General features: G+C 38.7%; 1 protein-coding gene across 1 annotated transcript; it reads left to right on the top strand.

Moving 5' to 3' along the window:
• The first annotated feature begins 4,388 nt into the window (after nucleotides 1–4,388).
• eno1b (enolase 1b, (alpha)) lies at nucleotides 4,389–14,124 on the top strand. Its single transcript, XM_062997003.1, has 12 exons — nucleotides 4,389–4,472; nucleotides 7,292–7,380; nucleotides 7,476–7,571; nucleotides 8,341–8,399; nucleotides 8,488–8,557; nucleotides 8,842–8,975; nucleotides 10,363–10,585; nucleotides 10,674–10,871; nucleotides 11,012–11,213; nucleotides 12,188–12,296; nucleotides 12,478–12,536; nucleotides 13,768–14,124. Exons 2-12 carry the CDS (start codon nucleotides 7,296–7,298, stop codon nucleotides 13,832–13,834), a joined length of 1,302 nt encoding a protein of 433 aa, XP_062853073.1. The 5' UTR covers nucleotides 4,389–4,472; nucleotides 7,292–7,295; the 3' UTR covers nucleotides 13,835–14,124.
• The last annotated feature ends 1,264 nt before the right edge of the window (nucleotides 14,125–15,388 follow it).

The raw sequence follows: 15,388 nt of genomic DNA, 5'->3' as shown, positions 1-15,388 counted from the left end.
AGGAGGTTGCTATGGCCATAATATTTCAACTTTAATCTCAAAATCATCTCGACTGTAATCTCGAAATAATTTCGACTTTATTCTCGAAATAATTTCGACTTTATTCTCAAAATCGAAACTTAAAAAATATTTTTCTTTAAAGTGGCCCTAATACGCCGTCGTAGTTTGGCGCACAATAATAACAATTTTAATAGCCTAATGATTGATGACTTATGTTTATAAAATGATATGAACATGGACATACTTTAGTTAACTTTACTTTTATAGCTTGGTGACATTTCACAAATTCTCCACTTAAAAGATTGAGTAAATGATATTTGGGGGTCCATATTTTTTGATATTTTTAATTTCAGTTATAGACTACATAACGTTTGTTTATTTGGATTTTAACGTCATGTTTTACACTCTTCAGTTACATTCATGACAGACATGGTAGTTATTCGTTACACAAGATTCATCAGTTCACAAGTTTATATCAAACACAGTCATGGACAATTTTGTATCTCCAGTTCACCTCACCTGCATGTCTTGACTGTGGGAGGAAACCAGAGAACCCAGAGGAAACCCACACAAACACAGGGAGAACATGCAAACTCCACATAAAAAGGACCCAGGCTGCCCCACCTGGGGATCAAACCCAGGGCCTTCTTGCTGTGAGGCGACAGTGCTACCCACTTAGCCACTGTGAGACTATGTAACCTAAACTGTGAAACATTACAGTTTACACATATTAGTGGAGTAATAATGTTTAATAACAATAATAAAAATTATAATTATAATTATAGTTTTAATGTTTTAGTCAATTTCAAATGTAATCACTTCAAAATCACAATTCTGTCTACTGAAAGGTGTTATTATACACATTATGTACCATCATATGTACCAAAGTATATAGACACCTGACCATGATCACCTTGAACATCAGAGATTTAACACAGACGTGGCTCTGCAGACTGTGGACGCCCTATGCAAAATAATGCCCGACATTTGTTTATTCGTTGCTGTTGTTTTGCCTGCTGCAGCCATCTTAAAAACACACATCTATTGTCATTTAATCTCAATAGTGAGCTAAGGTATAATGTACATGTATTTTAATACTTGGAAGTTACAACAGAGTAGCACTGTGGCATAGTTTAAAGTGTTTGATCATGATGTTTGGAATGTTTACCCCTTGTTCATGTTGGTTTCCTAATGTTACCCCAATTTACTCTGATCTAACATATTTAAAATACATAATATAACATAATGTTCAATAAAAAATTTAAATGTAGCTAATATTCATAGGCAAATTAAGAGTTTTTAGGGTTTCTAACCCTAACCCTAGTTTTATTTAACTTACATTAAATCATTGATAAATCATAATATAACATAAAGTGATGTAAAAAAAAATCTTTCAGGATAAAAAACGCATATAAGATCATTGGTATGGTTTGCGATGGACTGTGGTACTGTCCGGGTTTTTTTTTCAAACCCATTATTCCAGAATAGGCTCTGGACTCTGACCTGAACTGACCTGACTAGGAAGCATTAACAAAAGAAAATGCATAAATAATATAAGACGATTTAAAATAATATAAAAAAATCAGGTAAAATGCACATCTTCTTTATTGCATGTCTTCACAATGCAAGTCTTTATTATTCACACAGCTATTATTTCAATTCCTATGATTAAGTCAGATGTATTTTCCCTTTACATTGGATGGAGGATTTAAGTTACTGCTGGTATGGACTAAAACCAGGGACACACTAAGGAACTGTAACCCAGGTGACGGTTCACTGCTTCGCCTTTCTTTGTTAATGAGCTCCCAGGTGTGAGTTTATGTGCAGGAAGGAGGGGCATCACTGGGATCAACTGGCTATCAAAGCAGCCTCTTGAGACCCTGTGCAACAGAGCAACGAAAAACAGGCTCCTCCAAGCACTCGCAGCATCACTCAACCTACCAGTACAAAGAGAAAAAGGAAGGGAATCCATGGGGAGAGTCACCTTGAGGGATGCTGATCCAAATAAGCTCGCAAACACCTTCTCCAATGTCCCTCAGTTTGTTTAGTCATTTTTTCCTTTGGGTAGGTGCATGGAAAAATATGTGGGGTTAATGGTGTAAAGTAAACATGCCTGGCATGAGAAATGTTTAGTAAGTCTGGTTACAATAATGCTAACTATAACTAATCAATACTCTACTTTAGCTTTTTTATGTGTCAGAAAAAAAAACAGAGAGAGGATTTTTTACATGAATTATTTTATCGGTAAATAACCGTTAAAGAAAATGTTTGGGTTTTATACAACCCCCATTCCTGTCCAACAGGCCTGACCTTACATGATCTTGGCATGTTTTCCCCACTATGATAGAGCTTATGATCTTCTGTGATGTATTATAGATTCAGGAGTTTTCTGGTGTTTTCATGGCTAGCATTAAAGCCTGGTTATTGGAGCTGTGCAGCACCAACACTACAACCTGTAAGAAGAAAAAGAAAAATAGTTATTATAATAGTTGTCACAGGACGATGATATTAATCTATTCCAACAGATGGTTCAAAGTGCTTCCCATAAATACAGTAGATAAGTATTTATTAATTTATTAGGATTTTTAATGTCATGTTTTACACACTAGTTACATTCATGACAGAAACGGTAGTTACTCGTTACACAAGATTCATCAGTTCACAAGTTTAATGTCAAACACAGTCATGGACAATTTTGTATCTTCAATTCACCTCACTTGCACGTCTTTGGACTGTGGGAGGAAAACGGAGCTCCTGGAGAAAACCCCATGGAGACACGGGAGAACATGCAAACTCCACACAGAAAGGACCCGGACCACCCCACCTGGGGATCAAACTCAGGACCTTTTTGTTGTGAGGTGACAGTGCTACCCACTGAGCCACCCAGTAGATAAATAAAGATAGTACAAATTACACATAGAAAGCAACAGTTACCCACATACATTTAGTGTGTCATAGCATACTTGTCTTTTACAAAATTCTTTTTTAAGTTTATTGTGACTTTTCTAAAAGTATGTTGGTTTATATACAGAAATACAAAAACTTTGATTAGTAATTTGATGGAAGAAAGAAGTCCCAGCTTTCATTTTTCTTTGTCCATGCATTTAGCTAAAAAACTTCAGTCAGGCTTTAGTCTTTAGACATGCCATGTGGTGAACTGAGGGTCTGTGGAATTGTGACTAGTCTTTCCTAGTGCCACTGAACCCACTATGACCCAGACCAGGATGAAGTGGTTAGTAAAAATAAATAAATAATAAAAACTGTGTTTGGGTTTTTGTATTTGTTATATATTTGTAGTTGTAATGTATATATGTTTGCATCTGCCGTGCTGTTTATTCGTTCATTTATTTTCACTAACTGCACTGCTTTCTCCTGGTCAGGGTTCAGAATCAGTATCAGAATCTGATTTATTGATTAATTAGGTTGACAAACAAGGAATTTGGTTTTAGTATTATATGCAAGACAATGCAAACAATGTACAATATACACAGTATACACAATATACAAGCAATAAACAGATTATATAGGGACAATCTATATACATAAGTGTGTGCATGTGGTAGTACTAGCATCAGTTTGTTTGTTTATTAGGATTTTAATGTCATGTTTTACACTCTTGGTTACATTCATGACAGGAACGGTAGTTACTCATTACACAAGGTTCATCAGTTTACAAGGTTATATCAGTTGTAGCCTAGTGGTTAGGGTACTAGACCAGTAATCAGAAGGTTGCCCCACCACTGCCAGGTTGCCACTGTTGGGCCCTTGAGCAAGGCCCTTAACCCTCAATTGCTTAGACTGTATACTGTCACAGTACTGTAAGTCGCTTTGGGTAAAAGCGTCTGCTAAATGCCGAAAATGTAAATATCAAACACAGTCAAGGACAATTTTGTATCTCCAATTCACATGTGTTTGGACTGTGGGAGGAAACCGGAGCTCCTGGAGGAAAGCCACACAGACACGGGGAGAACATGCAAACTCCACACAGAAAGGACCCGGACCGCCGAACCCAGGACCTTCTTGCTGTGAGGCGACAGTGCTACCCACTTAGCCACCGTGCCGCCCTAGTGGCACCGGACCCACCGCCTCACTAACCAGGATGAGGTGGTTAGAGAAAATGAACGGAGCTTCGTAGAGCTCGTAAGAAATCTGGATTTGAACAGTAGGTGGCGATAAATACACAGAATTCTATGCTTCAACAGACGGTCGAGCGTTTTTTCTCCACCTGTATTTAAAAAAAATCCGTCTCCTGCAATTTGATTGGCTATTTTGTCGCGTAATCAAGTTCGCAATTGGACAACACCAGCGCGGTCGTTAGTGAACGTCAAATATTAGCCAATCATAACGCAGTAAATGGAATTTAGCGATATATAGGTGGAAAAGGAGCACGTGACGTTAGCATCCCTATCAAACACACTTAGCCGGATAGTTTCCTGCTGTCCTTCACCACCTGCTGTTTCTGCTGACCAGAGGTAAGAGATGTTTTATTATTATTATTTTAAATATCTTCTGTATTGCACCGTTTTAATTGTTAAACGGGCTGCTAGTTGAATAAAGGTTCAACATCAGTTTATATTCGTGGAATTGATTGCGTTTGAAGACTTGAATGGTAAACAGGAGATTGACTTTGGTGCGGGTGTCATGGTTCCTGAACCAAGAACAATCTTCACATCCATTTATTCTCAGTTTATAACTGCGGAATTTAACAGTGAGAAATCCTGGAGAAGCTCATATACACAAAACACAGGCTCTGTGTAATGAGAGATGAGTGACTGTGCTTAATCTCATTAGGCTCCTTGACCTCAAGGCCTAAATGCAGTGTTCCTGTCAGACAATGTCCATCCTTATATCGGTCAGACCTGCCACACAGGGACAGTTCCAGTGTTGTGGATGTGACTTTTAAACTTGCATTGTCATGGCGTTGATCAAACTATGTATTTTATGTGCATATATAGTTGATACAATCTATACCAGCCTTGTATACTGAAATAACACCTCCATATGTACCCACAGGCCTTGATGTTGTAGTGTGTTGGGATTTTGTAGGTTCTTGTTTGTATAATGAGAATCTTTATAGTGTGTATTATTACTTTTCATCCATCCATCCATCCAGATGTGATCCAGTACTGTTGACCATATCAATCTATTCATGATATGAAAGTATTGGGCTACTATTTGGAAAGTTCATGGATTGCTTCTCAGCTCCAACAAATAGCCACTGTTTAGCCCCTGGCCAAGGCCTTAAACCCAACTGGCTCCACAGAAGCTGTGTGATGGCTGGAAGCTTTTAAGCACAGGGTCACATTCTAACTTTACTTCTAAGCATTGAGTATTGGCTGATGCAGGTAAGGTCTTGACCTATGGATCAGCTGGCTAGAAATAATCATTTGGATCAATATGAGGATTCCACAAGTGTAATGGCTGGAATTTGGTCAATTAAGTGTGGATAGTATCTTTTTAAAATATTCTTTAGGGGAAAAAACGTATTAGTGACTAATGTCCTTTAGAAGTCCTAGCTGACCGTTAGATGTGCTTTTTGGGGTCGTTTGGTTTTAAGCTGATACGTTGTAGAAACATTGCAGCTTTCTACTGTTCTCACAGTAATAGTTATGCATAAAACATAAACCGTGCAAGATTTGTGTTTTTCATGAGAATTTTTTTTTTTTTTTCGCAGCAGCCTATTATAGTTAACACATTCTAAACAAAACATGAGCATGTAAGCATAAAATCTAAAATCTCTAATGTTTTGTGTACTGTCTGATGAAATGATTGCTGTTAAACAGTTTTTCATTTTAAAGTCAATGTAAAGTGAGTTGAATATGTGGCAGATTAGAGGATTTAACCTAAAACCTAAAAAAAAAAGCTAATTCGATGAGAGCCTTTTAAACCTTGCTAATGAGTAGTAACCACTCACATTCGTGTGACTGGTTTTTACAATTTGTACATATTTAACTCATTACATTAAGGACTTTTACCAGATATGAATCAATGTACAGGGGTTGGACAAAATAACTGAAACACCTGTCATTTTAGTGTGGGAGGTTTCATGGCTAAATTGGACCAGTCTGGTGGCCAATCTTCATTAATTGCACATTGCACCAGTAAGAGCAGAGTGTGAAGGTTCAATTAGCAGGGTAAGAGCACAGTTTTGCTCAAAATATTGCAATGCACACAACATTATGGGTGACATACCAGAGTTCAAAAGAGGACAAATTGTTGGTGCACGTCTTGCTGGCGCATCTGTGACCAAGACAGCAAGTCTTTGTGATGTATCAAGAGCCACGATATCCAGGGTAATGTCAGCATACCACCAAGAAGGACAAACCACATCCAACAGGATTAACTGTGGACGCAAGAGGAAGCTGTCTGAAAGGGATGTTCGGGTGCTAACCCGGATTGTATCCAAAAAACATAAAACCACGGCTGCCCAAATCACGGCAGAATTAAATGTGCACCTCAACTCTCCTGTTTCCACCAGAACTGTCCGTCGGGAGCTCCACAGGGTCGATATACACGGCCGGGCTGCTATAGCCAAACCTTTGGTCACTCGTGCCAATGCCAAACGTCGGTTTCAATGGTGCAAGGAGCGCAAATCTTGGGCTGTGGACAATGTGAAACATGTATTGTTCTCTGATGAGTCCACCTTTACTGTTTTCCCCACATCCGGGAGAGTTCCGGTGTGGAGAAGCCCCAAAGAAGCGTACCACCCAGACTGTTGCATGCCCAGAGTGAAGCATGGGGGTGGATCAGTGATGGTTTGGGCTGCCATATCATGGCATTCCCTTGGCCCAATACTTGTGCTAGATGGGCGCGTCACTGCCAAGGACTACCGAACCATTCTGGAGGACCATGTGCATCCAATGGCGGTGCCGTGTATCAGGATGACAATGCACCAATACACACAGCAAGACTGGTGAAAGATTGGTTTGATGAACATGAAAGTGAAGTTGAACATCTCCCATGGCCTGCACAGTCACCAGATCTAAATATTATTGAGCCACTTTGGGGTGTTTTGGAGAAGCGAGTCAGGAAACGTTTTCCTGCACCAGCATCATGTAGTGACCTGGCCACTATCCTGCAAGAAGAATGGCTTAAAATCCCTCTGACCACTGTGCAGGACTTGTATATGTCATTTCCAAGACGAATTGACGCTGTATTGGCCGCAAAAAGAAGGCCCTACACCATACTAATAAATTATTGTGGTCTAAAACCAGGTGTTTCAGTTATTTTGTCCAACCCCTGTATATGTAAACTATACATTATCATGTGTGTTTTATTTTTTATTTTTTAGCAACATGTCTATTGTAAAGATCCATGCCCGTGAGATTTTTGATTCCAGAGGGAACCCTACTGTAGAAGTGGATCTTCATACTGAGAAGGGTAATTCATGTCTTGCCTGCTTTTTCAGGAGTGTAATGTGATGCTGTTTTTACGCCTGCCCTGACCTTTCTTTTAATTGATTTTGTTTTTTGCAGGACTCTTTCGAGCTGCTGTTCCTAGTGGAGCATCTACTGGCATTTATGAAGCGCTGGAGTTGAGGGACAATGATAAGTCCCACTACATGGGAAAAGGTACGTATGCATCTTTAATGTAATTTTAGCACTGATGTTATTTAGATATTAATTAACTATATAGGCATAGCTTAATAAGTAAGACACATGTAACACTTGGGCTTTTTATTTGTAAATCATTGGTTTGTGTGCTCCACTGTGGCACAGCAGGTAGTGTGCCTGAAGATCTGGGTTCATTTTGGGACACATTCCTGCTTTGCACCAAGTGTTTCCAAGTTTGCTTCAAAATTTTTGTAAAGAACAAATGCATGAATAATTAGGGTTTGTATCAAGGTGATCATGACTGCAGTATAAATAAGCTCATACATAAGTTAGTTATTAAGTTCAGTATGTTCTGTAAACATTTTTCTTTTCCTAATGCAGGTTTTTGCCTAATTTCTATTTAGATGTAAAATGTCATCCTATAAGTACTTATTATTTATGGTTCAGGTAATGTGAACAAAATGTATTAATTGTTTAAGGAGTGAATTTAAATGCAGGACAAGTAAAACTGCTAAACAGAACTGACCATGTAATAAATAAAATAATTTAATCTCTTGTTTCAGCATGCAAGTTTTATTCCTTACATCTATTAATTTTGGCTTATATTTATGTGGGTGATTCTATAGGTGCATTAGCAGGAATGGGCTAAATAACCAAATGTCTCACCTTTTGTTTTTTTTTTGTGCATGTGAGGGTAAACTTACTGTATCTAAAGTGGTCATTTTTTCCCCCTAACTGTGATTAACTCAAGCACAGAGGAGTATAATCGTGTTTGTATGTACTGCAGGGGTCTCAAAGGCTGTTGAACATGTCAATCAGACTATTGCACCTGCACTAATTGCACAGGTAAGAGAGTTATAAACAAGAATCCAAACCAATGTTAGTGTAGATCTATTGGTGAGCAGCTGGATTTAGTCAGTTTTTTGTTACCTAGGGAATCCCTGTAACTGAGCAAGAGAAGATTGACCAGTTCATGCTGGAGCTGGATGGAACAGATAACAAGTGTAAGTGTATAAACATACACACTATGTATCAAAAATTTTCATACACATTAGTTATTATATGGTAAATGTTAAGTGCTTTAAAGATCTGAAAAGTTTATGTCAAGTTTGATTTGAATTAAGATTTTTTTTATTTAGAAATGTAAATGAGATTTCTACTACTACCTTTGAGCTATCTGAACAAAAAAGGACCACTTTAAGATGATCCTTTTCAAGCATGAGCTGCCAGTGTTAGCACTTTCAACATTACCTGACATCCTTTTACACCTTTGTATGTCCTCTCATAGCTAAATTTGGTGCTAATGCCATCCTGGGTGTGTCACTGGCTGTGTGCAAGGCGGGAGCTGCAGAGAAAGGTGTCCCTCTGTATCGGCATATTGCTGACCTTGCAGGAAACCCAGAGGTCGTTCTGCCAGTGCCGGTAAGGAGCACAGACTGTAGCTTTACAGTAAATTGGTATCGCTCTTTCTGCACAAAACATTTACCTGCAAAGATGAGAAAGTATAAACATGTTTATTTTAATTAGGGGTTGATTTTATTATGGCTTAGATTCTTCTTTGCCATAATCCCATGCCTCTTGGAAATTTTTATTTTTTTCAAACTGACTAAAATTATTACAACACACAATATGCTGTTGGTCCAGCACCACCCAGAAACACTGGGTGCAAAGAACACAATTTATTTGTATAGCTTTTCTATACTTTAGGGGTGGCCTAGAATATATCTGAAAGAATTAGATGTACATAGATACAGAAATGGAGTTCTGGTAGAGAGTTTCAGGACATTGTTAGTGCAGTCACTGCAGTTACCCATTACATCCAGCAGGAACAGCATTGCTGCAGCCTCAAATCTATAGCCTTAATCTACAGGTCGGTGAAAAGCTTTGTCAGAACCATCTCGGGTTTGAAACACAAGATGTAGTTAAAATATAGGATAATCATATTTTATAACTAAAAGGTTGGCACTAGGAGTTACCATGAGTGCTATCTCAGGACATCAGTGCCCACCTTCCTTACCATCATCAAACCTGAGTGATTGTATGTGGAAGGCAGAACAGCAACCCAATATCCCTGATCACTTTAAATCTCTATGATCATGAACCCTCAAGATCTGTACCTTTGTCTAAAAGCTAAGGTGGGCAGCTCTGTCCTAGAGGGCTAAAACTCATTGCAGCCATATGACCCAACAAATTGCATAAAACTGGACCAGCAGGTGGAACAGACCCCCAGGAGTTGAGATACTACATTGAAAAGAAATGTATGATTGTTCTTATTTCTATTAACGAAAAAAAAAAAAAAAGATTTTGCTTTAATAAGGGCTTTTTTTTAGTCAGGGCATCATTTCCTTCCATTCCTTACTACCTTATTTCCTCACTTGCTTGCACAGGGTACAGAGTACATCAACCCTATGCATGAAACTGCAGCTGGGATAATTTAACCATTACTGAATGCAGACCTTTAGGCTACATGTTTGTTATGGACCAACCCAGCACTGCAACAGGTAGTGTGGATGCCACATAAGATCAACCTGGGGACTTGGTTTAAACGTGGGTTCTGTTCACTGTCTGAAGAGTTTGGATTCTGTCCCAGTGCCAATGAGTTTTCTCCAGGTTGTTGGGTGTCCTTCCACCTTCCAAAAACATTAAGGTGGAGTGACTAAACTAAATTGCCTTTGGGTATGAGTAGGTGAGAGCTCATTTAGTGTGTTGGATGGTGCCAGACCCACTGCAACCCTAATCAGGATGAAGCCATTACTGTCGATGAATGTTAGACTGTTTTAACGATTTCCTTGTCTGTCTGCTCTTCAAGGCTTTTAATGTGATAAATGGTGGCTCTCATGCTGGCAATAAGCTGGCTATGCAGGAGTTCATGATCCTGCCAGTAGGAGCCAGCAGCTTTAAGGAAGCTATGCGTATTGGCGCTGAGGTCTACCACAACCTGAAGAATGTTATTAAAGAGAAGTACGGCAAGGACGCCACCAATGTCGGAGATGAAGGTGGATTTGCTCCCAACATTCTGGAAAATAAAGAAGGTACTGGTATTAAATAAAAATATTATTGTAGAGTGATTTGTAATATTATTTTTTACTGATCTAATCTAACTGATGTGTGTTTTTAAAGCCCTCGAGCTGCTAAAGAATGCTATTAGCAAAGCAGGCTACACAGATGACATTATCATTGGCATGGATGTGGCAGCATCAGAGTTCTACCGTGATGGAAAGTACGATTTGGACTTTAAATCACCAGATGACCCCAGCCGCTACATCAGCTCTGATGAACTGGCTGACCTGTATAAGAGCTTTGTGCAGGACTATCCTGGTACTTGCTGTTCTTACCTTGCTAAACCTAAGTTGCCATTGCTGATTTGATTTATCATAGTGAAAATGCATTAAAATGTAAATATAACCTAACACATACAGTAGTTGTTAATCTAATTTGGTTATTTTTCCTTCCCAAAGTGGTGTCTATTGAGGACCCATTTGACCAGGATGACTGGCAGGCATGGACCAATTTTACAGGCAGTACTGACATCCAGGTAGTTGGAGATGACTTGACAGTGACCAATCCTAAACGCATTGCCAAAGCAGTGGAGGAGAAAGCCTGCAACTGCCTGCTGCTCAAAGTGAACCAGATTGGCTCTGTGACTGAGTCCCTTCAGGCGTAAGTTAACCTACTTGTTATATTTACACATCAAAGCTAAATCTACTCATCTATATATATATAATTTTTTTTACCAAAACATAAGTTATAACTGGAAATAAACCATACAGATATTAAGTGGTGCAAGTTCATACTGACAGATCAAAATTTAAAGTGTGAGACTTAATAAAATGTCATTTTATAACTGATTGATTTGTCTGGTTAGTGTTTGGGCTTGTGAGGGCAGCTCTTTTCCCCTACTGCTTTTGCTAATAATTGTGTGCCAGTGCATCTGTCACATATTTTGGCTGGAAATTGCCTGAGGTCAATCAATATGTAATTGATTCTTTAATCTCTACATTGCCAGTTTTTGTCAGTCACTTGGCACTGTGCTGTACCCTTGACTGAACCCAACCTGACTCTGCAGTGGGTAAAGCAGTTGCTAAAGTGGTTAGTGATAATTCAATATATAAATGGATTTTTGTGTAATATGAATACAAGTAGTGATTGAAAACCCCTTTAAAAATAAATACGGCTGAATATAATATAAATGAGCGTTGTTGACTGACTGTTTATTTAGTAGATTTGTGCGTCCATATGCGATTAAAGCTGGTTACATAAGCTCATTCATTAACACCTGCTTCATGTCTGTTAAAGGTTGTGGTGGGTCTGCATCAGTGTGGAAACAATGGGCATGAAGCAGAAATACATGATGGAAAAAGCACCAGTTTGTTGCAGGGCACTGTCTATTCATTTCGTCTGCATATAGGGGCAGTTAAGAGTAGCCAGTTAATGGTCTGGATGTTTTTAGAAGGTGAGAGGAAATTGGAGTACCTGTAGGGCAGACAGACATGTGAAGGACATGCCAAGCTCTCAACAGATGTTGGGGATTTATTTTCTGAACTGCAATTTATTCATAAATTTGTGTGTGTAGAGACTAAGACCATTTTTGTACGGAATCCCAAACAATTTATATGAACTGTTTGCCCTTGCAGGTGTAAGATGGCCCAGTCGAATGGTTGGGGTGTAATGGTAAGCCATCGATCTGGAGAGACTGAGGACACCTTCATCGCTGATCTGGTGGTGGGCCTGTGTACTGGACAGGTACAATGTGTTTCAGTGATTATTTAAATGCAATTACAAAGTAAATGTAAGAGCCATTACTTGGCATAAAGTGGTAAAACTGGATAGTTTCATATTTAAACAGTTGCAACTTGTTGGCTTTGGCTTGATTCACTGGAATAGTCATGATTTTTTTTTTTTGTTTTTTTTTTCCCCACCCCAGATCAAAACGGGAGCACCCTGCCGTTCTGAGCGCCTGGCAAAATACAACCAGATCCTCAGGTGTCTGTTCTCATCATATTATGATTACTTACTTAACACGTAGTCTTTCACACATTGGAAAAATGATTGTGCCATACATGAGGCAAACAGACATTGCTAGGATTATAAACATTGTTTAAAGCAAGTATTTAACAAATCTTGGCTGTTTTTTAACTGGCTAGGTGCCCACACAGACACGATTGGCTGTGTTTGGGGGAGATACAGTCAAACGTCCTTTTTGCTGCTGCAGTTTTGACCTTCACTGGCTGTTTGAGGCACCTGCATGAGGGATAGTAGTGTGTAACTCTTGAATACTGCTGTCTGAAACACCATTCCTATCATGTCTCGCATGTCAGAAGTGAGTGTGATGGTCTGCAGTTCTTCTTGATCAGGGTGGGGTCTGCAGTGGCAGAAAAAGCTACTATTGGGGGAAATGATTGGAATTTACAATTGGATAAGACTGAAGCATGGAAAAAAAATAGCAATCATATACTACATGGACTTGTGCAATAAGTATGGTCCAAAACTAATGCTAAATAAGAGCCAGGATATTAAAAATGCTTTGGCTATTGTATGTGATTTTTTTTTTCTCAAGCCATTCTGTTTGTTTTAGAAAGAAGGCTTGTGAAACAGAGCTGGACTAAGTACATTTACATTTTCGGCATTTAGCAGACGGTCTTATCCAGAGTGACTTACAGAAGTGCTTCCATAGTAAAGATTACCTTACTCTAGTTTAAATAAACAACAGTCCAAGAACACAAGTAGAGACTTTGTTTTTAAAGTTTATTAATAAAATGCTTAAAATTTTGCCCTTGTATAATGCTAATTGTAGTATTTAGTCAAGGCAGCTGTGGCCTCTAATTTGTTCTAAGTTTGTCTGTCTGTAGAGGCTCTTTTGACCATTTTTTTTCAACCAAAATATGCTAAGGGTGACTTGCCAATATTTTTTTAATTAGGTCAGACAATATGACAGTCTTGGCTAATTAACTGCATATTTATTTTTTCCTTTTTATGCCATAGCTAACATGAATCCAGGCTCTTCTAAAATAATAATAAATATTGGATTCTCTTTTATTAGCACCTTTTCACAATCTCAATGTCTCTTTACAAGAGAGAAATTACAAAAACATACATACATGCATACATATTGCTTAGTTAACACATACATAGTGTCTGGAAAATATCTGGTGAATGTATGAAACTACTTGGCTTTAAAAAATGTTTTGACACTTCTTCTGTAATGGTTTTACAGGATTGAGGAGGAACTGGGTGATCATGCCCGCTTTGCAGGAAGAAACTTCAGGAACCCACTGAACTGAGACTGAGCTACTGAAGTCCAGTTGGGCAGTGCATACTTAGAAATGTACTTATCAGTGTAGTGTACTAGACTAAATCTGAAGGCAGTACTGTAACTTATTTACTGTAGAATGTTAACAGCCTGTCATGACTGCTAATGTGAAGAATGTCAGCAGTATTTATCATTGTGGTCAAACATGTTTGCTGTGAACTGTATTAACTAAATACTGTATTTATAGAGAGCCAGCTACATTACTGTGGTATTAGAGAACCTTGTGGTTGCAGAAGGGTTAAATAAAGCTTTAACCTCAAACATTTAGTATGTGAGTTCTTTAAGAAAATACACTAAAGGTTTTACATTTCATTAGGAAGTTTACTTATTTTTTTCTTAAGAATGTCATAAAATATGTGTACCAATCAGCCTGGACATCATAGCAATGGAAAAGCTCGAGATGTGGACAGGCACATGTGCATTTACTGACGTAAGTTGAAGACCCTAATGGTAATGTCCTACAAGTGTCTTGTTGAGCCAGCTGTTTATTATGCAGGTGATTTCTAATGTTTTAGTCCTCTGTTGTATAGATGTTTATACACTATATGGTCACAAGTATTGGGACATCTTACTGTGAGCTTGTTGGCCATCCCATTTTAAAAACAAATGGTATTAATATAGTGACCTATGTAATATTTTCAGCTATAACAGCCACTCTTTTGAGAAGTCTTCTCACAAGACTTTGAAGTATGTCTGTGGAAATTTATGACCATGCAGTCAAAAGTGCCATTTGTATGACTGGGCGATGATGTTGGTCAAAAAAGCCTCTCTTGATGTTCTAGTTCACTCCGAAACTGTTCAGTGGGGCTGAGGTTAGGGCTTTGTGCAGGCCACTGGGGGCTTTTCTTCATGTCTTTATAGACCTTTCTTTTGTGCACTGGGGCACAGTCATGCTGTGTAATAAATCATATAAATTATGTATTTCATCTGTGGAGACACATTAATTCAGTAATTAGATGGGATTTAGATACTAAATTGTCCACGACTGTGTTTGATATAACCTTGTGACCTGATGAACCTTGTGTAATGAGTAACTACCGTTTGTCATGAATGTAACAAAGTGTAAAACATGACGATGTTAAAATCCTAATAAACAAACAATTAGGGATCTATAGAGGATATCAGCAAAGTAGATGTCCTAAACAACGTGACAAAGCTGTAGTTTGTTTACATTGAATCTGTAGAGGAGATAACTGTGTTTTAAGCACTTTGTGACTGCCAGCCCTCATCTGTGTGTTTAGATGCTCTTTTCTGTTTCATGATTTACATGCTTAGAGGGTGGCACGGTGGCTAAATGGGTAGCACTGTCGCCTCACGGCAAGAAGGTCCTGGGTTCGATCCCCAGGTGGGGTCCTTTCTGTGTGGAGTTTGCATGTTCTCCCTGTGTCTGTGTGTGTTTCCTCCGGGTGCTCCGGTTTCCTCCCACAGTCCAAAGACATGCAAGTGAGGTGAACTGGAGATACTAAATTGTCCACGACTGTTTGATATAACCTTTGAACTGATGAACCTTGTGTAATGAGTCACT

The sequence above is a fragment of the Trichomycterus rosablanca genome, chromosome 6, assembly GCF_030014385.1.
Source record: "Trichomycterus rosablanca isolate fTriRos1 chromosome 6, fTriRos1.hap1, whole genome shotgun sequence".
Taxonomy (NCBI): Eukaryota; Metazoa; Chordata; class Actinopteri; order Siluriformes; family Trichomycteridae; genus Trichomycterus; species Trichomycterus rosablanca.
Note: the sequence above shows the minus strand (reverse complement) of the source record. Positions and strands in the feature narration are given on the sequence as shown.

Coding starts and splice junctions, on each gene's coding strand:
- eno1b (XM_062997003.1), top strand. CDS start 7,296: ATGTCTATTGTAAAGATCCATGCCCGTGAGATTTTTGATTCCAGAGGG. Junction 7,381..7,475: donor GGATCTTCATACTGAGAAGG/GTAATTCATGTC, acceptor TGTTTTTTGCAG/GACTCTTTCGAGCTGCTGTT. Junction 8,558..8,841: donor GGATGGAACAGATAACAAGT/GTAAGTGTATAA, acceptor GTCCTCTCATAG/CTAAATTTGGTGCTAATGCC.